The sequence below is a fragment of the Carcharhinus amblyrhynchos genome, chromosome 30 (genome assembly GCF_965287045.1).
Source record: "Carcharhinus amblyrhynchos chromosome 30, sCarAmb.v2.hapA, whole genome shotgun sequence".
Taxonomy (NCBI): Eukaryota; Metazoa; Chordata; class Chondrichthyes; order Carcharhiniformes; family Carcharhinidae; genus Carcharhinus; species Carcharhinus amblyrhynchos.
Genome location: NC_137353.1, coordinates 17,888,012 through 17,914,096, shown reverse-complemented (window position 1 = coordinate 17,914,096; position 26,085 = coordinate 17,888,012). Strand labels below are relative to the sequence as shown.

The following is a 26,085-nucleotide window of genomic DNA, read 5'->3' as shown; positions in this document are numbered from 1 at the left end:
TTTCCTATACTACAACAGTGACCACACTTCAAAACAATACCTCAATGGCTGTAAGAAGCTCTTCAGGACATCCTGAGGCTGTGAAAGACAAGTATGAGGTTCTGACATTAATCCCCAGTCACAGAGTTCCCTGTATTACTGGCACCTAACCCAGGAGAGTTCAATGTCTTAACCCTGGTTATGTAAACTCTTTTTATGTTGATCAGATGTGGATTTGCTGTCTCGGCAACAAACATGTTTATTAACACAGATTTATACACAATAATACAAACATATTGTACACAGAACAGTAGAGAAAGATCCTTTACTTCCTCATCCATCAGCCACCCTGTTACCCTCTTCCACTAGTCAGTTCCCCTCCTCCAGTAAATTCACTCTTCAAGGACAAGGCTGAAAGCAGAACAAAAGTTGATGAATACATCTCCAAAGCTGACCTGCCACCTCACTCATAGGGAACAGCCTCCAATTCTGTTCACTCCTTCAAGTGAAGAGGGTTGTTCAGCAAGGATTGTGCTCTGGATTATCCTCCCTAAGAAAGAAGCCCATACAGAAGGAGGTGAGTGCCCTTTGAGGTCGGAGCCTCAGAGCCGCAGTGATCCAGGAATGGGGCATTGAGGCCTCGAAACTTGGTATTGCCAAACGACGATGCAAGTAAAGTGTTGAGGCCTGTTCCAATATTTCAGCATCTCTGAGAGACTCCAGGCTGCAGGATAAATCCTGGGAATTGGCAGATATAGGAATTGGCTTTGCTCAAAGCAGGGAATTGCCATCACAAACCCTGAGTTGTGACTGAATATTGTTTAATGTAGTGAGTTAGTGTTGTTCAACAGCTTGGTTTGAAGTTCCTCCACTATTCCTGATAGATTCATGCTCTCTAAGGCCTGGTACACGGCCTCTATTGAGGCTGTACGTTGCTGGCTCCACTGTCGCAGCATTTCATATTGCTGGTCCCTCGACTGGGTAACATCCATCTCAATCCTCTCAATATCACAGTCCCTCAGTTCCAGCAAACGCATCAACTCTTTCCATCTCCGCACTGGCACCAAATTGATGATCTCGTACAAAGTCTTTCCCTCTAGGGATGCAGCTGCGGCAGAAGAAAGATCCAATTAAAAACCATCTTCCTAATACCACACATTGCCAGTTTCTGACCACACTGTCCTTCTCTGGCCAATACAGCAAACCTCTAGCCACAAATTCCCAGACAAAAACTCCCTCTACATTTTCCCATCAAACACAGGACAGGTACAGCACAGGGCTAGATACAGGGTAAAACTCCCTCTACACTGTCCCATTAAACACAGGACACGTACAGCACAGGGCTAGATACAGAGTAAAACTCTCTCTACACTGTCCCATTAAACACAGGACAGGTACAGCACAGGGCTAGATACAGAGTAAAACTCTCTCTACACTGTCCCATTAAACACAGGACAGGTACAGCACAGGGCTAGATACAGGGTAAAGCTCCCTCTACACTGTCCCATTAAACACAGGACAGGTACAGCACAGGGCTAGATACAGGGTAAAGCTCCCTCTACACTGTCCCATTAAACACAGGACAGGTACAGCACAGGGCTAGATACAGAGTAAAACTCTCTCTACACTGTCCCATTAAACACAGGACAGGTACAGCACAGGGCTAGATACAGAGTAAAACTCCCTCTACACTGTCCCATTAAACACAGGACAGGTACAGCACAGGGCTAGATACAGAGTAAAACTCTCTCTACACTGTCCCATTAAACACAGGACAGGTACAGCACAGGGCTAGATACAAAGTAAAGCTCTCTCTAAACTGTCCCCATCAAACACTGGAAGTCTCACAACACCAGGTTAAAGTCCAACCAGTTTATTTGATAGTAATCCCACAAGCTATCAAATAAACTGGTTGGACTTTAACCTGGTGTTGTGAGACTTCTTACTGTGTTTACCCCAGTCCAATGCGGGCATCTCTACATCATGCCCATCAAACACAGGCAGGTACAGCACGGAGTTAGATAGAGAGTAAAGCTCCCTCTACACTGTCCCCATCAAACATAGGACAGATACAGCACAGGGCTAGATACAGAATAAAGCTCCCTCTACATGGTTCTCATCAAACACAGGACAGGTACAGCACAGGGCTAGATACAGAGTAAAGCTCCCTTTACACTGTCCCATTAAACACTCCCAGAGCAGGTACAGAATGCGGTTAGAAACAGAGTAAAGCTCCTTTTATACTGTTCTATCAAACACTCCCTTGGCAGGTATAGCACGGGGTTAGATACAGAGTAAAACTCCCTCTATACCATCCCCATCAAACACTCTCAGGACAGGAAGAGCAAGGGGTTAGATACAGGATAAAGCTCCCCCTACACTGGCCCATTAAACCATCCCAAGGCAGGTACAGCATGGGGTTAGATATAGAGTAAAGCTCCCTCCGCACTGTCCCTGTCAAACATTCCCAGGGCAGGTACAGCACGGGGTTAGATACAGAGTAAAAGTCCTTCTACACTGTTGCCACCAAACACTTCCAGGACGGGAACAGAATGGGGTTAGGAACAGAGTAAAGCTCCCTCTACACTGTTCCATCAAACACTCCCAGGATATGTACAGCACAGTGTTAGATACAGGGTTAGATACAAGCTCCCTCCACACTATCCCATCAGACAATCCAAGGCAGTTACAGCATGTTAAATAAAATCCCTCACCTTGTGTCTCGTGCAATATTGTCTGAGGACCAGTCCCATAAATGTTGCTGTATGCCAGAGGCTCGGTCAGGACCTCAACATTAGTATCTGATTTCCTTTCCTGAACTGGAATTTCAAATGGCTTCAACAAAAAGAATGAAACAAATTAATGGAGTCAGGACCGGACCAGTAAGTATAGTAACATTCTCAACAATTGGAATAGGTTTGTGCTCCTTCTGTGATAGGGCTGGATTGTGACATGGATGGAGTTCCGATGGTGGGGTGCTTTGAAGGGTATTCTGAGGATATTCATTAAATGGATACGAGGAATCAGTTAATAGAGTGGCTGGGATGGGATTGGAGAGGTGAAAGGTTTTGGTGGGGTAATTCACTCAGGGAAATTATTTTGCCAGTCTCACCCTGCATGATCACGCTTGGCTTACAGCCCCACACCCACTCATCTCTCCCTGATTGTGTGCATCAGAATGAATTGGCAGACTCACTGTGCTGTTGACAGAGAGGCTAAGGGAGATATAACTTCAAAGTGAAGGGCTAGAGGGAATGTGCAAAGCTCTTCACCTTATCAATACCATTTGTATGACCAACCTGATAAATCTCATTACTCACCAAGGTCTTCTCTTCGTTCTTTATGCTTTTGTCTTCTTCAGGAACTGAAACACAAAACATACAACCGAGAATCCCTCATGAATAGCTGCATTTTCTTTTTTCCCATCATATCACCAGCTACGTGTTACTGTCTAATTCCTGTAACTTATGACTAATTGTCCACTACCTGCTATATTCTGCACTACGACTTTGGAATCAAATGACCACAGGTTTCCCAGCAATTTAACGAAATTCTGAAGCTTGAGGTAAAGTCTGCCCATGAAGAGCACAGACATTGCCTTGAGATGTCAGCCTTGAGTAGTTGAGAGCACTCTTGCCTCTAAGTCACAATGTTAAGGTTCAAGGCCCACATCAGGTCATGAGCATAGAAATCAAGACTGGCATTCCAGCACAGCACTGAGGGAGTGCTGTTTTCTCAATGAAGCATTAAACTGAGGCACCATCTGCATGCTTAGGCAGATGCCGTGCGTCACAGAAAACTTGATGCATTGAGCCAGTGACACTTGGATTCACTTGTGCCATAGCATCATTAGGAGGTCAGAGGCCAAATACGTCCTGGTTTGTAAGTGGGCAAAATCTTCAATTGGTATGCAGGAGAGTCTATAATTCCACATGGAACCTCAGTTAACTTGGAGATTATTGTTCTGTGGGCAACAGAATCCCACAATGAAAAGAATGATCAGCTACTCTTTTATCTGGTGATGCTGGATGAGGGGTGAATGTTCGCTCAGGATATAATGGGAGGATTCCTCTGTTCTAATAGTGCCTTGGCATCATTAACACTCAGGTCTGCATAGATAATGGGCTTCATCTGAAAGACGGCAGCTCTGAGAAAGAATCAGCCTGGATTTTGTGCTCAGTCCTGGGCGGGGCTTGAACCCACAACCTTGTGATTGAGGCAAACATTTGAAACCACACCACACTGCTCCTCTTGGATGGATATGTTAGCCTTTTTGAGTAGCTCATATATTTCTCAGGTCAGAATACGAAAGGACATATTTATATTTGTAGAATATTTTGCTGAAGTCCTCTTTGTATTTGATACAAAGTTTTATACTTCCCTTGAAGACACAACTGTCAGCCGGCCAGCCAGAGAGATATGGGACAGAATATACACTCCCTCCCCACAAGGAGAGTTCTGAGGTGGCAGGAGGAATAGAACAATGAATGGATGGGATTCCCCCTGGCAATGCCCCCTGTTGGCCAATCTGAGTGGAACCCCCTTCCAATGATGGACTGATGTCCCGCTCACTTATTAGTCCCTCCCTACCACCCAGCTTTTCCCCATAGGGTGTAAAATCCAAGTTGGAATGTCTTTCTGAATGTGTAGGAGATTTCAGCAGCAACTGGTGTAAGAGGTAGAATAGCCAATGGCCTTTATGTTCACAGTGAGAGCAGTACAGAGTCAGGGAACTGCCCTGTGAGAAGTTTGTCGTTCCTTAGGCAATGTTATAGCCAGGTGAGAAAGGGTGAACTGGCTCCCCTCCATTCAACCCCCTCCTTGGTCACAACACAGGTTTAAGTTTCTTTTTCGTGAGGATATACTTTTTCTGAACCCAGCCATGAACAATAAAGAGCCAATCAAAAAAGGTTTCCTTGAGTTAAAGAAAGAACAAATTTATTAACCGCTTAACCTGAGAAAATATAATAAAAACATGACGTCAAACATTCAGGCCTTCATGTAGTCACTCGGGCCTACACACACACGCACACCCACAGACAAACACAGACATACTCACAGACACAAACACAGACACACACACACAGAGGCACACATAGAAGCACACACAGAGACACACATCTACAGACCTCATGTAGCATTCGGGCCCATACAACCACAGACAAGCAGACATACACAGACAGACATAAATACACACACACACAGAGCCTACTGTGCACTGTCTCCAGAGCAATTATATCCTTCCTGTAATGTGCAACTGTAATGTACACAAAACTCCAGTTGTGGCTTATTCAGGATTTTATACAATTCCATCATTACATCCCTGCTTTTGTATTCAACATCTTGCCCAATAAAGGGTAGCATTCCATATACTTTCTTGATCATCTTGTCTGCCTGCCCTGCCATCTTCCAGAACCTGTGGTCTCTCACTTCCTCTACCCGTCTCAATATTGTTCCCTTTCTTGCTTTGGTTGCCCTCCCCACATCCATAACCTCACACTTTTCTGGATTGAATTCCATTTGCCATTTTTCCACCCACTCAATCAAACCATTGACATTCTGGAGACAACAGCTATCCTCTTCACGATTAACTACACAGCCAGTTTTTGTGTCATCTGCAAATTTCCCAATCAGGCCTTCCAAATTTAAGTCTCAGTCATTAACATATACAACAAACAGCCCTGTTGAACACTACTGGAAACCACTTTCCCACCTGCAAAACATCCATCAATCATTATCCTTTGTTTCCTGTCACTGAGAAAATTTTGATTCCAACTTCCCAAATCCCCCTGTATCCCATGAGATTTCACAGTTCTGATCAATTCATGTAGACAGCATCCACTGCAATACCCTCACCAATCCACCTTGTTACTTCCTCAAAAAAATTCATTAAGTTAGTGAGAAACAATCTTCCCCTAACAAAATCATGCTGTCTATTGCTTATTAATCTATGCTTTTCTAAGTAACAGTTTATCCTGTCTCTCAGAATTGATTCCAGTAATTTGCAAACCACTGACATCAGGCTGACTGGTCTATAATTATTTGGCCTACCACCCTTTCCAAAAGATAAATGTGCAATCAATTATTAATCTTTGTTTCTGTGACATCATGTTTTGATTTTTCTCAGCCCTCAGTCAATCTGCTCTGGAATCACAGACTAGACCAGACTGGCTAGTTTGGCCAGTTGGGATTTTATGGCTTTGTTTGTCCTAATTCCATAAAATCCCGCCTGAGGTCAATGGACCTCGGGTTGTGCAGTACAAGCCAAGGATAGCCCAGGGGTGGAGGGTGGCAGGGTAGTGGGAGGGCGGGGGGTGGGGGGGGTTGGTGAGAGGGGGGGGTGTGGTGGAATTGGGGGTGGGGGAGGGGGGCAATGGGAGTATTGCGTTGCTGGGTTGTGGGAAGATAGCTATTGGATGGGAGGAATCCTGGAGAAGGGGTGGTGTGCAATCCCAAGGCAACTTGTTACCCTTATGCCTGAGGTAACGTGGAATGATAATGATGAGATTACCTGTGACAGTTGCAGTCTCTAAATTGTCTATATGTCTCTCACGTCGAAATTTCTGACGCAAAAACTGAAGCAATAAAAGTAGAATGAAGAGAGATCCCGCAATAGCCAAAATCAGAATAGGCTTCAACCCTGGAGACAGCAAAACAGTCAGTCAGTAACATTCCCCCTCGACAACTCAGGAATTACAGTCAGTAACAAACCCACTTATCAACACAGGTTCTACAGGCAGTAACAATCATCCAGTGTTATATAGGGAACAATCAGTAATAATTGTCCTTGTTAACACAAGGCTACTTTCAGTAATAATCACGTTCAGAATCACAGGGCTACAGTCAATAATAATTGTCCTTGTTAACACAGGGCTACAGGAGGGTTGGGGATGGGGATTGGGGAGGCAAGGGGGGAGGTGTTGCATTGTTGGGTTGTGGGAGGATAGCTATTGGATGGGAGGAATCCTGGGGAACGGTCAGTAATAACTGTCCTTGTTAACACAGGATTACCATCATGAATTATCCTCGCTAACACAGGCCTACAGTCAGTAATAACTGTCCTTGTTAACACAGGATTACCGTCATGAATTACCCTCACTAACAGAGGCCTACAGTCAGTAATAATTTTCCTTGTTAACACAGGATTACCGTTACGAATTATCCTCGCTAACACAGGCCTACAGTCAGTAATAATTTTCCTTGTTAACACAGGATTACCGTCACGTATTATCCTCGCTAACAGAGGCCTACAGTCAGTAATAATTTTCCTTGTTAACACAGGATTACCGTTACGTATTATCCTCGCTAACACAGGCCTACAGTCAGTAATAATTTTCCTTGTTAACACAGGATTACCGTTACGAATTACCCTCACTAACAGAGGCCTACAGTCAGTAATAATTTTCCTTGTTAACACAGGATTACCGTCACGTATTATCCTCGCTAACACAGGCCTACAGTCAGTAATAATTTTCCTTATTAACATAGGACTACAGTCACTAATACTTACCCTAGCTAACACAAGGTTACAGTCAGTAACAATCATCCTCAGAAACAAAGGGTTACAGTCAGTAATAATTACCCTCAGAGACACAGATCTATAAGTTAGCAACAATTGCCCTCAGAAACACGCAGACCGCTGTCAATAACAATCACTGGGGGCAACACAGAGACTACAGTTTGTCAGTAACAATCATCATTGCAACATATGTACCATCATCAATCAGGACACACACTTTCCATCACTGATCACTTGTGGGAAACCTGAGCAGCCTTTTTGCCCCTCACCCCAGAATATGCAGGCCAATTGTCCACATTGTTCAATTGACTGTGAATGGCCAGTACAGTCCAACAATCCACAAGGAAGGGGGGGAGGAAGGTAGGAGTGGTGGGGGGTTTGGGGGTGGCTGGGTAGTTTGTTGTTGATTCTGTTTTTCAGATCTTCTACTTCCATTTCCACAATAAGAGTTGTTGTTCTGAGAGGACTTCTAAGAGATACCTGGTTTCTTGGGAGGCGGACATTCAAAACAGCTGAGAGGGGATTTGTCCATACACTGCTCCCTAAAAGAAATATAAGACACAAAAATCAGGATAAATCACGGAAATTATTTAAAACAAATAATCCAGAAACAAGGAGAACCTGCAGGGCAGGTAAGGCCAACAGGTATTCCAGCATGGGAAGCTTTGGCTTAAAAATAGCTCTGCCCCTCACCTGGTCAGATAGAATTTCAGAATCTAAAGGCATTCACTCATTCTAAAGGAATGAGGTACAAAAATAGGAGTTATTCCGTTTAAGCTGCCTGAAAACTGGACAGTGAAAAATAATACATATTCTGTCCATCAAGTGCAAGTTCAGATTAGATACAAAGTAATTCTCTCTCTATGCTGCCCCCATCAAACACTCCCAGAATAGGTACAGCAAAGGGTTAGGTACAGAGTAAAGCTCCCTTTACACTTTGAACATAAGAAATATAAGAACATAAGAAATAGGAGCAGGAGTAGGCCATCTAGCCCTTCGAGCCTGCCCCGCCATTCAACAAGATCATGGCTGATCTGAAGTGGATCAGTTCCACTTTCCTGCTTTCTCCCCATAACCCTTAATTCCCTTGTCTATCAAAAACCTTTCTACCCGTGACTTCTACCCTCATCCTTCTAAACTCCAAACTTGTGGGAGTGTTTGCCCATCAAACACTCCCACAATAGGTACAGCATGGGGTTAGATACAGAACATTGCTCCCTCTACACTCGCATCAAACATGCTCAGGACAGGTACAGCATGGGGATAGATACAGAGTAAAGCTCCCTCTACACTGTCCCATCAAACACTCCCAATACAAGTACAGCATTGGCTAGATACATAGTAAAGCTCCCTCTACATTGTCCTAATAACAGCACTTTTGGACTGAGATTTCCATTTTTTGCTGCTGACTCAGAAGTGACCGAGATGACCTGAACTCTATCAATAATGAACCTTCTCCTACAGTGTCTGGATTAGGACCTGAATTCCTCAGATGGAGGCCAGTGCATAACTCACTACATCAGCCAATCCATTTAGAGTAAGAAGTGTTGTCAGTGCCTGAACTGTTTGACTTGTGCAGATAGAATTTGTATAAGTTGACTCACACTGTACAGGATTTGCACTGGTCATCATGCTCGTAATATCCCAGCTGACACTTTCCACATTGAGTATTGGATACGTTCGAACCTGAAATGACAGTCATGGAATCAGGAGTGAACTCTGAGTTATCAGGACAACCGTTTTCAGTGTTCCTGCAGTCAATAATTAGAATTTAAGATCATGATCCTGTCACTAGAGATACGATGAGATGGGTGGGGTGTAGAATGAGCTCTCACCTGCATACTAGTAAGAATAGGTAGGTTCCATCATTGGCCCCTGCCTCTCTGTAGCCTGTTCCCACTCACTAATCTAAACCCCACAGTAACCCATCTCCTCAACAACCTGAGCCCCACAATAACCCACCCCCTTATTAATCTGACTTCCACAAAATAACACACCCCTCACTAACCTGAAACCCACCAATAACCCAACTACCATTAAGCAGACATCCCAACAATAACCCACACCTCCACAATAACCCAGTACTTCATCAAACTGAAATCCCCGCAGAATAACCTATTGCCTTCTCAATAACCTAGTTCTCTGATAGCTTCCACCTCATGATGACATGACTCAAGTTACAATAATCCCCCTTACTAGCTTTCAACCCCCAAAATAACATGGCCCTCACAATAACTTATCCCCCTTCACTGATCAGACCCTTCAGTAAAATGATTAGTACTCACAATTTTTGATGACCTCCCTGTTGTTGCATTTGGAACATTCCAGACAGTGGAAGCTGTGACATTTGGTATTGTGACAATACTTGTACTGACTGGCAGGGCAGCCGCACACAGTGTTACTGGTAGTAGTGCAGTTTTGAAGAATTATCTGAAAGTCTGGAAGAAAATAGACACACTTGTCAACCATTGGATCCAAGCCCAATGCATGTAAGAGACTGGGAGAGGAGAGACACAGCAACAGACAAAACGAGACAGATAGGTATGGAAAAGTAGTGAGATATAGAAAAATGTAGAGAGCTAGGTGCAGATAGTTTTTAACTAAAATGTTTCCAGAATGACAGTAGAATGAGGCCTGAGACCAGTACTGGGGACTTTCACCCTCAGAGTTGTAGGAACTGGGCTGGCTTAAGGAGCCAGTTGGGGAAAAGGGAACCCACTTACCTTTATCACACTGGGTGCATCTCTGACACTTGCGAAGGTAATTCTCAAAGGCAAGATAAGTGTCTTCCTGGCAAGGCTGGCAAACTGGCTCTTCACCATCCTTATTACATGAGTTGGCTACATGGTAACCTGAAAATGTCAAATGCATCAGAGTCAGAAACTGTTCCATCATTAATCAATCATTAACACTCTTCAAACAACTGTCTGCTCCCCACACTTACCCACAATCTCAAAATGGGTTTAAAATTGTGAATCTGCGCAGTAAAAACACAGGATATGGAGGTATGGAGGGGCACAGGCCATAGAGAGTTATTGGGCATAGAGGCGATACAGGATATAATGGGATATAGGGTATTGAGAGACAGGGAGGGAACACAAAGGATTACAGAGCATAGAGGGATACAAAGGATTTGGAAGCAGAGGCCATGGCTAAGGCAGTAATCAAACACTTTGCAACTGTCTTCATGAAAGAAGAATATTCTGTCAGTGTCACTGTAAAGCAGAAATTAGTAGAAACATGGAATGGAATAAATACAGGCAAAGAAGAGGAACTAAAAAGGTTGGCAACGGTCAAAGTGGAAAAAGTACCCAATCCAGGCTTCAGAACACCCCTTCCTTCTCCATACCATATAGCCCCTTATAGCCTGTGTTGCCTGTACCTTCAGAGTAAAGGCAAAGCTTGTGGCAGCTCTGGCTATAATCTTCCAATCCTTCTTTGATAGGTGGTGCCAGAGACCTGGAGGATTGCAAATTGGGCACAGTTGTTTCAAAAAGGAGAGTGAGTTAAACCCAGTAACATTAAACCTTGATGTCAGTGCTGGGAAAATGTTTCCAGACATTAATCTGGAACAAATTTAATTGGCATTTGGAAACAAGTGACCCAGTAGTTAGCACAGCTGTCTCACAGCGCCAGGGTCCTGGGTTCAATCTTGGCCTTGGGTGACTGTACGGAGTTTGCACCTTCTCTCTGTGTCAGTGTGGGTTTCGTTCAGTTTCCTCCCACAGTCCAAAGATGTACAGGTTAGGTGGATTGACAATGTTAAATGTGTAGGGTTATGGAGGCAGGTTGGAGGTGAGATCCTGAGTGAGATGTTCTTTTGGAGAGTCAGTGCAGACTCGATTGGCTGAATAGCCTCTTTCTTCACTGTAGGGATTCCATAGTTCTATTAGACTTTTATTTATTATTGATTTATTAATAGCAAATCATTTTTGACTAATGTGATTGAGTTCTTTGATTAAGTTATAGAGAGGGTTAATGAAAGCAGTGTGGTTGATGCTGTGTCTATGAACTTTCAAAGCATGTGGATAATGTATCACATAATAGACTTGTTAGCAAAATCAAAGCACATGGGATTAAAGGAGCAGTGACAGCATACATATGAATTTAATTAAGTTACAGAAAGCGCAGGATAGTGGTGACACTTTGGGTTTTAGACTGTGGGAAAGTTGACAGTGACATTCCCCAGGGAATGATATCAGGTCCACTGTACTTTCTAGTACATATGAATGGCTTTGATTTGGGCATACACTACACAGGATGTGCAAGGGTTCATTTCCAAGTCTGAAGATGATACAAAACTTGGAAACATAGAAAACAAAGTTTGAAGTTTATTTATTTATTCACCACAAATAGGCCTACTTTAACACTGTAATAAAGTTACTATGAAAATCCCCTAGTTGCCACACTCTGGCACCTGTTCGGGTACACTGAGGGAGAATTTAGAATGGCCATTGCACCTAACTTGCACATCTTTGACTGTGGGCGGAAACCAGAGCACCCAGAGGAAACCTATGCAGACATGGGGGGAATGTGCAGACTCCAAACAGATAGTCACCTAAGCCGGGAATCAAACCTGGGTCCCTTGTGCTGTGAGGCAGCTGTGCTAACCACTGCGCTGCCCCATTGAGGAGAGCAGGAACAGACTTCAGCAGGACATAGGCTGGTGAAATTGGCAAATTAAATTTAACTCAGAGAAGTGTTAAGTGATCCCTTTCTCAATGAATTAGGAGGGCAAGATAAGCTAAATTATAAAATTATAAACAAAGAGACATTGAGGTGAGCACATATAAATCTTTGAAGGTGGCAAAATATGCTAAGATATTTGTTTACAAGGCAGACAGGATTTTTGGCTTATTAAATAGAGAAATGGGGTACAAGAGCCAAGGAAGTTGAGAAGCAAAGAGAGTATGAGATGATAGTGGTATATAACATGAAAGGCGTGTCTTCTATAGGCATATAAATAGCACAGAGGTAGAAGGGAAGAAGGGGAATGGTTAGGGACCTCAAAGGGGAATTACGCATTGAGGTAGGTGGCAAAGCTGGTGCTTTACATCCGCCTTTACCAAGGAAGAAGATGCTGCCCAAGTCATAGTGAAAGAGGAGGTAGTTCAGACACTTGAAGACACTCGATGAGGAGGAGGTATATACTTAAAAGTTGCTAAGGAACCAGGACTGGGTGCCAAAGATAGCAAAGGAAATCAGAATGGGAATTGCAGAGACACTAGCCATAATTTTCCAATCTTTCTTAGACTCAGAGATGTTGCCAAAGGAGTGGAGAATTGCAAATATTACATCTTTGTTCATTGAAATGTGTAAAGATGAACACTGCAGCTAAAGTCTGTCTGTTTAACCTTTGGGGTGGGGAAGCTTTAGAAATGATAATTTGGGACAAAAATGAGCCACCACCGGAGCAAATATGGATTAATTAAGAAATGCAGCAAAGATTTTGTTAAAGGCAAATCATATTTACCTAACTTGCTTAAGAATTTTAATGAGGTAACAGAGAAGGTGCATGAAAGTATCCATGTGGTGTATTTGGACTTCCAAAATACACTTGATAAAATGCCACAAAACAGACTTCTGAGCAAAATTAGAGGTTATGGGATAAGACGGTCAGGAATAACATGGACGTGAAATTGGATGTGACAAGAAGAAAATAGCAGTGGTGAATAGTTGTTTTTCCAACAGGAGGAAGGTTTGTAGTGGAGTTCCCAAGCAATCAGTGTTAGGATCTACTCTTCCTCATATATATTAATGACCTAGATCTTGGTGTACAGGACAAAATTTCAAAATTTATGAATACTATGAACCTTTGATGTGGTGTGAACCATCAGGAGGATATGGTGGGTGACATGGTGGCACAATGGGTAGCAGTGCTGCCTCACAATGCCAGCCATCCTTGTTCAATTCCAGCCTTAGATGACTGTTGGAGTTTTCATGTTCTCATGGATTTCCTCTGGGTGCTCTCGTTTCCTCCCACAGCCCAAAGGATGTGCAGGTTAGGTGGATTGGACATGCGAAATTGTCCCAAAAATGTGTAAGTTAGATGGAGCCATGGTAAATTTGTGGGATTACAGAGATAGGGAGGGGGAGAGGCCTGGATAAGGTACTCTGTCAGAGAGTTGGTGCTGACTTAATGGGCCAAATGGCCTCTTCTGCATTGTAGGGGATTCTGTGATGATGTGGGACTTCAAATGGAAATGGACAGGTCGGTAGAATGGGCAGATGTGGCAGATGAAATTTAGTTCAAAGAGATGTGAAGTTTATAGGAAGAAGACAGACAGACAATATAAAATAAAGGATAATGTTTCTAAAGGAACCTGAGCTTTTGTGAGTAAATCACTGAAAATGGTAGCACAAGTTGAAAGAATGTTTAATAAAGCTTAAGGCGTCTTGGGTTTTATCAATAGGGCCATAGAGTACAAAAGCAATTAAGCTATGTTAAACTCATCTAAAACACTGGTTTAAACTCCTCAACTGGAGTATTGCATTATGTTTGGCACCACACTTTAGGAAGGATGTAAAGACATTAGGGAGGGTACAGAAAAGATTGATGAGAATGGTTCCAGGGGTGAAGAACTTCAGTTACACAGATAAATTGGAGAAGTCAGGGCTGTTCTCCTTGGAGAAGAGAAGCATGAGAGCAGATTTGATAGGTGTATTCAAAATCATGAGGAGTCTGGACAGAGTAGATAGAGTGACTGTTTTCATTATTGAAAGGACCAAGGACCAGAAGGCACAGACTTAAGGTAATTGTTGAAAGAAGCCATGGCGATATGAGGAAACAGTTTTCACAAAGTGAGTGGTTAGGATCTGGAATGCACTGCCTGAGAGTGTTGCTGGCGACAGGTTCAACTGAGGCTTTCAAAATGGAATTGGAACATTATCTGAATATGAAAAATCTGCAGGGTTACAGGGAAAAGGCAGGGGAGTGGCATTAGATGAATTGCTCCTTTACCATGTCTATGCTGTAATCCTAGCATAGACATGGCAGGCTGATGGCCGTCTTCTGTGCTATTTGCATGCTATGATTTGAAATTATGATAAACCTTTATAAGTCACTGGTAAGTCCCAATTGAGGTACTGTTTCTAGTTCTGGGCACCAAACTTTAGGAAGAATAGGTCTTAGGGTACAGAGGAGGTTTATTAGAATGGGACCAGGGATGAAAGATTTTAGTTGAAAGGATGGGGAAGATAGATTTTTAATCCTCCTTAAAGCAGAGAAAGTTAAAAGGAGATTTGATGGCGATGTTAAGGATCACTGAAGATTTTGATAGATGAAATAAGGAGATTTCTTTTCTATGGTAACCAGAGGATATAAACTTTAGGACATTATTGCAAGAATCATAGAAACCATAGAACATTACAGCACAGAAACAGGCCTTTTGGCCCTTCTTGTCTGTGCCAAACCATTTTTCTGCCTATTCCCATTGACCTGCACCTGGATCATATCCCTCCACACCCCTCTCATCCATGTACCTGTCCAAGTTTTTCTTAAACGTTAAAAGTGAGCCCACATTTACCACTTCATCGGGCAGCTCATTCCACACTCGCACCACTCTCCGTGTGAAGAAGTCCCCCCTCCAAAATTCCCTTTAAACTTTTCCTTCTTCACCCTTAACCCATGTCCTCTAGTTTTTTTCTCCCCTAGCCTCCGTGGAAAAAGCCTGGTTGCATTCACTCTATCTATACCCATCATAATTTTATATACCTCTATCAAATCTCCCCTTATTCTTCTACGCTCCAGGGAATAACGTTCTAACCTATTCAACCTTTCTCTGAAACTCAGTTTCTCAAATCCTGGCAACATCCTCGTAAATCTTCTCTGCACTCTTTCAACCTTATTAATATCCTTCCTGTAATTAGGTGACCAAAACTGCACACAATACTCTAAATTCGGCCTCACCAATGTCTTATACAACCTCACCACAACATTATAACTCTTATATTCAATACTTTGATTTATAAAGGAAAACGTACCAAAAGCACTCTTTATGGCCCCATCTACCTGTGACGCCACTTTTACGGAATTATGTATCTGTATTCCCAGATCCCTCTGTTCTGCTACACTCTTCAGCGTCCTACCATATACCTTTTATGTTCTACCTTGGTTTGTCCTTCCAAAGTGCAATACCTCACACTTGTCTGCATTAAACTCCAAGTGCCATTTTTCAGCCCTTTTTTCTGGTTCGTCCAAATCCCTCTGCAAGCTTTGAAAACCTTCCTCACTGTCCACTACACCTCCAATCTTTGTATCATCAGCAAATTTGCTGATCCAGTTTATCACATTATCATCCAGATCACTGATATAAATGACAAACAACAATGGACCCAGCTCTGATCCTTGTGTCACACCACTAGTCACAGGCCTCCAGTCAGAGAAGCAATCCTCCACTACCACTCTCTGGCTTCTTCCATTGAGCCAATGTCTAATCCAATTTACTACCTCTCCATGTATACCTAGTGACTGAACCTTCCTAACTAACCTCCCATGCGGGATCTTGTCAAAGGCCTCACTGAAGTCCATGTAGACAACATTCACTGCCTTCCCTTCATCCACTTTCCTGATAACGTCCTCGAAAAACTCTAATAGATTTGTTAAACATGACCTGCCATGCACAAAGCCATGTTGACTCTCCCTAATAAGTCCCTGTCCATCCAAGTATTTGTAGATCCTATCTCTTAGTACTCCTTCCAATAATTTACCTACTACTGACATTAAATTTACCCATCTATAATTTCCTGATTACTTTTTGAGCCTTTTTTTAGACAACGGAACAACATGAGCTATCCTCCAATCATCCGGCATCTCACTTGTGGATACCAACATTTTAAGTATATCTGCCAGGGCCCCTGCAATTTCAACACTAGTTTCCTTCAAGGTCTGAGGGAATACCCTGTCTGATTTATCTTCTCTGATTTGCCTCAAGACAGCAAGTACCTCCTCCCTTTTAATGTGTTTAGTTTCCATGACCTCCTTACTTGTTTGCCTTATTTCCGTAGATTCCATGCCAGTTTCTTTAGTAAATACATAAGAACATAAGAACATAAGAAATAGGAGCAGGAGTAGGCCATCTAGCCCTTCGAGCCTGCCCCGCCATTCAATAAGATCATGGCTGATCTGTTGTGGCTCAGTTCCACTTTCCCGCCCTCTCCCCATAACCCTTAATCCCCTCTCTTATCAAGAACCCATCAACCCGCTTCTTAAAAATATTTAGCGAGGCAGCCTCCACCACTTCAACGGGCAGAGAATTCCAGAGATTCACCACCCTTTGAGTGAAGAAGTTCCTCCTCAACTCCGTTCTAAACCGCCTCCCCTTTATCTTGAGGCTGTGCCCCCTAGTCCTAGTGTCTTTTTTGAGCGGGAAGAGTCTCTCCACCTCTATCCTATCCATCCCATTCATCATCTTATACGTCTCAATGAGATCTCCCCTCATTCTTCTAAACTCTAACGAGTACAAGCCTAGTTTATTCAGCCTCTCCTCATGGCTCAATCCCCTCAACTCCGGTATCAGCCTAGTAAACCTCCTCTGCACTCCCTCCAGGGCCAAAATATCCTTGCGCAGGTGCGGCGCCCAAAACTGCACACAGTACTCCAGCTGCGGCCTCACCAATGCCCTATACAGCTGCAGCAAGACCTCCCTACTTTTATATTCAACGGATGCAAAGAACCCATTTAATATCTCTCCCATTTCTTTTGGTTCTATACAAAGCTGACCACTCTGATCTTCAAGAGGACCAATCTTATCCCTTACTATCCTTTTGCTCTTAATATACCTGTAGAATCAGAGGCAACATGAGGGAAATAATACGCAGCAGGTTATTACAATGTGGAATGAAAAAGTGATGGAACCTAACTCAAAAATAACTCAAAAGGGAATTGGATAAATATTTGAAGCCAAAATATTTACAGAACTTTGGGGAAAGGGAAAAGGACTACAATTATTGAATAGCCCTGTCGTGCATGATGGCCTGAATGGCCTCCTGCAATGCTACATCATTGTATGGCTCTAGAGTGTAGAGAAGGACTAACCGGCTGGGCATTTCTTGCAGCAAAATGATGTGTGTGAATCTTTATGTTGGTTGTCTTTACAATGGCCAGCGGTCCGCTTTCTTCGCCTATGCTCTCCACCTTTCCAAATTCCTATATGCTTGTCCTTCCTAATAATTTCCGTTATGTTCCATTCTGTTGGTGATCGACCCCAGGAGGCATCTGTTGTGCAATGACTGAAGCTTCCAGAAACAGATATCAAGGAAGAAACCTGGGAATTGGAGAATTTGAGTGTTAGTCTGCAATTCTTCATTATTCCTAAAGAACTGAGTATATTTCCACCTTTCCTCACAGATTACACACATCAACACCTATAGTCCCAGCTCATAATCCCAGCGATCATATACCAATACCTGTAATCCCAGCGATCAGATACCAACACCTGTAATCCCAGCGATCATATACCAACACCTGTAATCCCAGCGATCATATACCAACACCTGTAATCCCAGCGATCAGATACCAACACCTGTAATCCCAGCGATCATATACCAACACCTGTAATCCCAGCGATCATATACCAACACCTGTAATCCCAGCGATCATATACCAACACCTGTAATCCCAGCGATCATATACCAACACCTGTAATCCCAGCGATCATATACCAACACCTGTAATCCCAGCAATCATATACCAACACCTGTAATCCCAGCGATCATATACCAACACCTGTAATCCCAGCGATCATATACCAACACCTGTAATCCCAGCGACCATATAACAACACCTGTAATCCCAGCGATAATATACCAACACCTGTAATCCCAACGATCATATACCAATACCTGTAATCCCAGCGATCATATACCAACAGCTGTAATCCCAGCTAGCACACACCAAAAAGTGTAATCCCAGCGATCATATACCAACACCTGTAATCCCAGCGATCATATACCAATACCTGTAATCCCAGCAATCATATACCAACACCCGTAATCCCAGCGATCATATACCAACAACTGTAATCCCAGCGATCATATACCAACATCTGTAATCCCAGCGATCATATACCAACACCTATAATCCCAGCGATCATATACCAACATCTGTAATCCCAGCCATCATATACCAATACCTGTAATCCCAGCGATCATATACCAACAACTGTAATCCCAGATAGCACACACCAACACCTGTAATCCCAGCAATCATATACCAACACCTGTAATCCCAGCGATCATATACCAACACCTGTAATCCCAGCGATCATATACCAATACCTGTAATCCCAGCGATCATATACCAACACCTGTAATCCCAGCGATCATATACCAATACCTGTAATCCCAGCGATCATATACCAACACCTGTAATCCCAGCAATCATATACCAATACCTGTAATCCCAGTGATCATATACCAACACCTGTAATCCCAGCGATCATACACCAACACCTGTAGTCCCATCGATCATATACCAATACCTGTAATCCCAGCGATCATATACCAACAACTGTAATGCCAGCGATCATATACCAACACGTGTAATGCCAGCGATCATATACCAACAACTGTAATCCCAGCAATCATATACCAACACCTGTAATCCCAGCGATCATATACCAACACCTGTAATCCCAGCGATCATATACCAACAACTATAATCCCAGCGATCATATACTAACACCTGTAATCTCAGCGATCATATACCAACACCTGTAATCCCAGCAATCATATACCAATACCTGTAATCCCAGCGATCATATACCAACACCTGTAATCCCAGCGATCATATACAAACACCTGTAATCCCATCGATCATATACCAACACCTGTAATCCCAGCGATCATATACCAACACCTGTAATCCCAGCGATCATATACCAACACCTGTAATCCCAGCGATCATATACCAACACCTGTAATCCCAGCAATCATATACCAACACCTGTAATTCCAGCGATCATATACCAACACCTGTAATCCCAGCAATCATATACCAACACCTGTAATCCCAGCGATCATATACCAATACCTGTAATCCCAACGATCATATACCAACACCTGTAATCCCAGCGATCATATACCAACACCTGTAATCCCAGCGATCATATACCAACACCTGTAATCCCAGCGATCATATACCAACACCTGTAATCCCAGCGATCATATACCAATACCTGTAATCCCAGCAATCATATACCAACAACTGTAATCCCAGCGATCATATACCAACAACTGTAATCCCAGCGATCACATACCAACTGTAATCCCAGCGATCATATACCAACACCTGTAATCCCAGCGATCATATACCAACAGCTGTAATCCCAGCTAGCACACACCAAAACGTGTAATCCCAGCTATCATATACCAACACCTGAAATCCCAGATAGCACACACCAACACCTGTAATCCCAGCGATCATATACCAACAACTGTAATCCCAGCTAGCACACACCAATACCTCTGATCCCAGCTATCATATACCAACACCTGTAACCCCAGCCAGCACACACCAACATTTGTAATCCCAGCGATCATATACCAACACCTGTAATCCCAACTAGCACACACCAACACCTGTAATCCCAGCTAGCACACACCAAAAACCGGTAACCCCAGCTAGCACATACCAATACCTGTAATCCCAGCTAGCACATATCAACACCTGTAATCCCAGCTAGCACACACCAACACCTGTAATCACAGCTAGCACATACCAACACCTGTAATCACAGCTAGCACACACCAACACCTGTAATCACAGCTAGCACACACCAACACCTGTAAACCCAGCTAGCACATACCAACACCTGTAATCCCAGCTAGCACACACCAACACCTGTAATCCCAGCTAGCACATACCAACACCTGTAATCCCAGCTAGCACACACCAACACCTGTAATCCCAGCTAGCACATACCAACACCTGTAATCCCAGATAGCACACACCAACACCTGTAATCCCAGCTAGCACATATCAACACCTGTAATCCCAGCTAGCACACACCAACACCTGTAATCCCAGCTAGCACATACCATCACCTGTAATCCCAGCTAACACACACCAACACCTGTAATCCCAGCTAGCACACACCAACACCTGTAATCCCAGCGATCATATACCAACACCTGTAATCCCAGCGATCATATACCAACAACTATAATCCCAGCGATCATATACCAATACCTGTAATCCCAGCGATCATATACCAATACCTGTAATCCCAGCGATCATATACCAACACCTGTAATCCCAGCGATCATATACCAACAGCTGTAATCCCAGCTAGCACACACCAAAACGTGTAATCCCAGCTATCATATACCAACACCTGAAATCCCAGATAGCACACACCAACACCTGTAATCCCAGCGATCATATACCAACAACTGTAATCCCAGCGATCACATACCAACTGTAGTCCCAGCGATCATATACCAACACCTGTAATCCCAGCGATCATATACCAACAGCTGTAATCCCAGCTAACACACACCAAAACGTGTAATCCCAGCTATCATATACCAACACCTGAAATCCCAGATAGCACACACCAACACCTGTAATCCCAGCGATCATATACCAACAACTGTAATCCCAGCTAGCACACACCAATACCTCTGATCCCAGCTATCATATACCAACACCTGTAACCCCAGCCAGCACACACCAACATTTGTAATCCCAGCGATCATATACCAACACCTGTAATCCCAGCTAGCACACACCAACACCTGTAATCACAGCTAGCACACACCAACACCTGTAATCCCAGCTAGCACACACCAAAAACCGGTAACCCCAGCTAGCACATACCAATACCTGTAATCCCAGCTAGCACACACCAACACCTGTAATCACAGCTAGCACACACCAACACCTGTAATCCCAGCTAGCACACACCAACACCTGTAATCCCAGCTAGCACATACCAACACCTGTAATCCCAGCTAGCACACACCAACACCTGTAATCACAGCTAGCACACACCAACACCTGTAATCCCAGCTAGCACATACCAACACCTGTAATCCCAGCTAGCACACACCAACTCCTGTAATCCCAGCTAGCACACACCAACACCTGTAATCCCAGATAGCACCCACCAACACCTGTAATCCCAGCTAGCACATATCAACACCTGTAATCCCAGCTAGCACACACCAACACCTGTAATCCCAGATAGCACACACCAACACCTGTAATCACAGCTAGCACATACCAACACCTGTAATCCCAGCTAGCACGTATCAACACCTGTAATCCCAGCTAGCACACACCAACACCTGTAATCACAGCTAGCACACACCAACACCTGTAATCCCAGCTAGCACACACCAACACCTGTAATACCAGCTAGCACACACCAACACCTGTAATCCCAGATAGCACACACCAACACCTGTAATCCCAGCTAGCACATATCAACACCTGTAATCCCAGCTAGCACACACCAACACCTGTAATCACAGCTAGCACACACCAACACCTGTAATCCCAGCTAGCACACACCAACACCTGTAATCCCAGCTAGCACACACCAACACCTGTAATCACAGCTAGCACACACCAACACCTGTAATCCCAGCTAGCACATATCAACACCTGTAATCCCAGCTAGCACACACCAACACCTGTAATCACAGCTAGCACACACCAACACCTGTAATCCCAGCTAGCACACACCAACACCTGTAATCCCAGCTAGCACACACCAACACCTGTAATCCCAGCTAGCACATATCAACACGTGAAATCCCAGCTAGCACACACCAACACCTGTAATCACAGCTAGCACACACCAACACCTGTAATCCCAGCTAGCACATATCAACACCTGAAATCCCAGCTAGCACACACCAACACCTGTAATCCCAGCTAGCACATATCAACACCTGAAATCCCAGCTAGCACACACCAACACCTGTAATCCCAGCTAGCACATATCAACACCTGAAATCCCAGCTAGCACACACCAACTGCTGTAATCCCAGCTAGCACACACCAACAGCTGTATTCCTGGTTAATATAAAGCAACATCTGTCCTTCCAATTAACATACATTAACATCTGTACTTCTGGCTAATGTACAGCAACACCTTTAGTCCCTGCTAAAATACAGCAATGCTACTACTCGTGGCTAATGTCCAACAAAATCTGTAGTTCAAGCCAACATACAATCACATCTGTACCTCCTGGTTAATAGATAGCAAGATCTGATTAATGTACAGCACCTATATCCCCTCCTGCCAGTGCTTACAGCTGCAAGCAACTTCAAAAGCAGCTAAATGCTTTCAGTTCCTCTTCAGTAAGTATTGCAGTTAGGAACAATGGAAGTACTTGAAATGCATTCAACCATGAAGGGAAAAATCAACAAACAAAGCTATCTAAAAATCATTAGTCTGTCATTCAAAGATGTTAAAAAGTGTAGAATAAAATTGAATGAAACAATTGCTTTTAAAGGGCTTGAAGGGATTTCAAATGCTTTGAGCTTTCTATGAAAGCTCAGAGACTTGAAATAAATGTTGCGTTTAGCCAGATGCAATGCTGCTGGAATTTGGAAGCCCGCCAGGTGTCTTGGGGTATGGAGATTAAAGTGACCAGCGCACTTCAAAGTTTTCACAGTCTACACACCAGAATGAAGACTATGATCAGAGAGATGCCTGAAATCACCATGCCAAGAATGATCTTCAGGTTCCCAGGGCTAGAAAGGGTAGGCAAGCCACGTGACTCCCATCCCAGAGGATAGTGCTGAGGTCAACTTCAAGACCCCAGCCCGAGAGCACCCAACTCCCAGGACCCTTTGTGGGCTCACTTTCTATATCTTGGTTTCATCAGAAGGGCACATACGCACTATAATTGCTCTCCCCTCAGTGTCCACCAGGCCAGGTCCACAATACACAATGACCAGCAGCAAAGCCTGGCCAGTGCAGATCCCACTAGGAAGGTGGGTGAATGGCAGGAGGGATTGGAATCGGGCTCCAAGAGCACTAATTACATTCAAATGGGCGGTTCTGTGTAATCAACCAGACTGGGCAGGAACCTGATTGGTCAGGATGGTCACGGTGAATGTCGATGGATTTGACGCCTGCTAGGAATCCATTTTAGGCCCCATTCAGCAGAATGCTGGGATTCCCACTAGTGACGAATAAGGATGGTGAATCCCGCATCCCCGCCCCCCACCACCCCCCACACTGCCATTTGTCTCCCATGACCCCATTTCATGGCAGCGATGCTACGGGTTGGTGAGACCAGGATGTTGCATGCACTTCACTTGCTCCAAAGTGTGTTGTTCAGTAAAGAGGATGTAGGTTGGTGGATTGATTTTACTGAGAGTACACAGTCAGATTCAGCCACAGAAGCCCCACTCTCTGTCACTTCAGTGATCTAGAGCAGTTGCCTAATGTGGCAGCTGCCCCAGCCCATTTCAAAGGGGCTTTGAAAGTGTTTCAGGAAACACCAAACCATGTTTCTGTGATTGCAGTGTACTAGTCAAGAAGTAGTTTAACTGATTAACAATTTCTCAGAAGTGCTGAATGGAAGGTGATGAACAATGTGAGGAAGCATGTTGGAGACCTAGAATATGTGGGTCGAGTCCATTTATCATTCTATAAGTCTCTGACTGCTGGAAACCCCCGATGTTTCCATGGACTACGTAATCTACGTAACAGTTCCCAGATTGTCAGTAACTCACGAAAAAAAGGCAACATCATGATTGGTCAGCTGATCAAAAAAATGTCAGCAATGGAAAATATCAGTGGGCTGTGTCACTGACAGGGAAGCAGAGTCAGTGGCAGACTGTGCCACAAGCTGCTTCACAGCAACATGCTATAGTACTAACTCAGCAAGTTGTAGCTTATTACTACTGGGGCTGAGGGTTGAAGTCCCACTGCTGCATTTAATACAGTAAAAAGTCTGACAACACCAGGTTTTAGTCCAACCAATTTATTTGATAATATACTCGCAAGCTTTCGGGGTTAGCCCCTTTGTCAGACGAAGGGACTAACCCGAAAGCTTGCGAGTATATTATCAAATAAATTGGTTGGACTAAAACCTGGTGTTGTCAGACTTTTTACTGTGTTTACACCAGTCCAACGCCGGCATACCCACATCATGGCATTTAATTCAGACACACACGTCCACCAAACAAATGTTGGAGAGGACGGTATTTAGGGAGTGCTGGGGGAATAGAAAGGGAGTGTTTCACTGGCCATGGAGGCAGCACTGAGGGAATGCTCCATGGGCTGTGGAGGGAGTGCTGAGGGAATGCTCCATGGGCTGTGGAGGGAGTGCTGAGGGAATGCTCCATGGGCTGTGGAGGCAGCACTGAGGGAATGCTCCATGGGCTGTGGAGACAGTGCTGAGGGAATGCTCCATGGGCTGTGGAGGGAGTGCTGAGGGAATGCTCCATGGGCTGTGGAGACAGTGCTGAGGGAATGCTCCATGGGCTGTGGAGACAGTGCTGAGGGAATGCTCCATGGGCTGTGGAGGGAGTGCTGAGGGAATGCTCCATGGGCTGTGGAGGGAGTGCTGAGGGAATGCTCCATGGGCTGTGGAGGGAGTGCTGAGGGAATGCTCCATGGGCTGTGGAGGGAGTGCTGAGGGAATGCTCCATGGGCTGTGGAGGGAGTGCTGAGGGAATGCTCCATGGGCTGTGGAGACAGTGCTGAGGGAATGCTCCATGGGCTGTGGAGGGAGTGCTGAGGGAATGCTCCATGGGCTGTGGAGGCAGCACTGAGGGAATGCTCCATGGGCTGTGGAGACAGTGCTGAGGGAATGCTCCATGGGCTGTGGAGGGAGTGCTGAGGGAATGCTCCATGGGCTGTGGAGACAGTGCTGAGGGAATGCTCCATGGGCTGTGGAGGGAGTGCTGAGGGAATGCTCCATGGGCTGTGGAGGGAGCGCTGAGGGAATGCTCCATGGGCTGTGGAGGGAGTGCTGAGGGAATGCTCCATGGGCTGTGGAGGGAGTGCTGAGGGAATGCTCCATGGGCTGTGGAGACAGTGCTGAGGGAATGCTCCATGGGCTGTGGAGGGAGTGCTGAGGGAATGCTCCATGGGCTGTGGAGGGAGTGCTGAGGGAATGCTCCATGGGCTGTGGAGGGAGTGCTGAGGGAATGCTCCATGGGCTGTGGAGGGAGTGCTGAGGGAATGCTCCATGGGCTGTGGAGGGAGTGCTGAGGGAATGCTCCATGGGCTGTGGAGGGAGTGCTGAGGGAATGCTCCATGGGCTGTGGAGGGAGTGCTGAGGGAATGCTCCATGGGCTGTGGAGGGAGTGCTGAGGGAATGCTCCATGGGCTGTGGAGGGAGTGCTGAGGGAATGCTCCATGGGCTGTGGAGGGAGTGCTGAGGGAATGCTCCATGGGCTGTGGAGGGAGTGCTGAGGGAATGCTCCATGGGCTGTGGAGACAGTGTTGAGGGAATGCTCCATGGGCTGTGGAGGGAGTGCTGAGGGAATGCTCCATGGGCTGTGGAGGGAGTGCTGAGGGAATGCTCCATGGGCTGTGGAGGGAGTGCTGAGGGAATGCTCCATGGGCTGTGGAGACAGTGCTGAGGGAATGCTCCATGGGCTGTGGAGGGAGTGC

General features: G+C 44.7%; 1 protein-coding gene across 1 annotated transcript in view; it reads right to left on the bottom strand.

Annotated features, from left to right (window-relative positions):
* Nucleotides 1-251: 251 nt before the first annotated feature.
* The window catches only part of LOC145360030 (tumor necrosis factor receptor superfamily member 25-like), a 41,443-nt gene continuing 15,609 nt past the window's right edge, over nucleotides 252-26,085 (bottom strand). The window contains exons 2-10 of the mRNA XM_080214928.1: nucleotides 17,535-17,763; nucleotides 10,222-10,350; nucleotides 9,784-9,936; nucleotides 9,103-9,184; nucleotides 7,979-8,040; nucleotides 6,491-6,619; nucleotides 3,300-3,343; nucleotides 2,694-2,814; nucleotides 252-1,087 (exon numbers count right to left, since the gene is read on the bottom strand). Coding sequence (XP_080071054.1) covers nucleotides 801-1,087; nucleotides 2,694-2,814; nucleotides 3,300-3,343; nucleotides 6,491-6,619; nucleotides 7,979-8,040; nucleotides 9,103-9,184; nucleotides 9,784-9,936; nucleotides 10,222-10,350; nucleotides 17,535-17,763 — 1,236 coding nt within the window. The 3' untranslated portion in view covers nucleotides 252-800. The remainder of the gene's footprint in view (nucleotides 1,088-2,693; nucleotides 2,815-3,299; nucleotides 3,344-6,490; nucleotides 6,620-7,978; nucleotides 8,041-9,102; nucleotides 9,185-9,783; nucleotides 9,937-10,221; nucleotides 10,351-17,534; nucleotides 17,764-26,085) is intronic.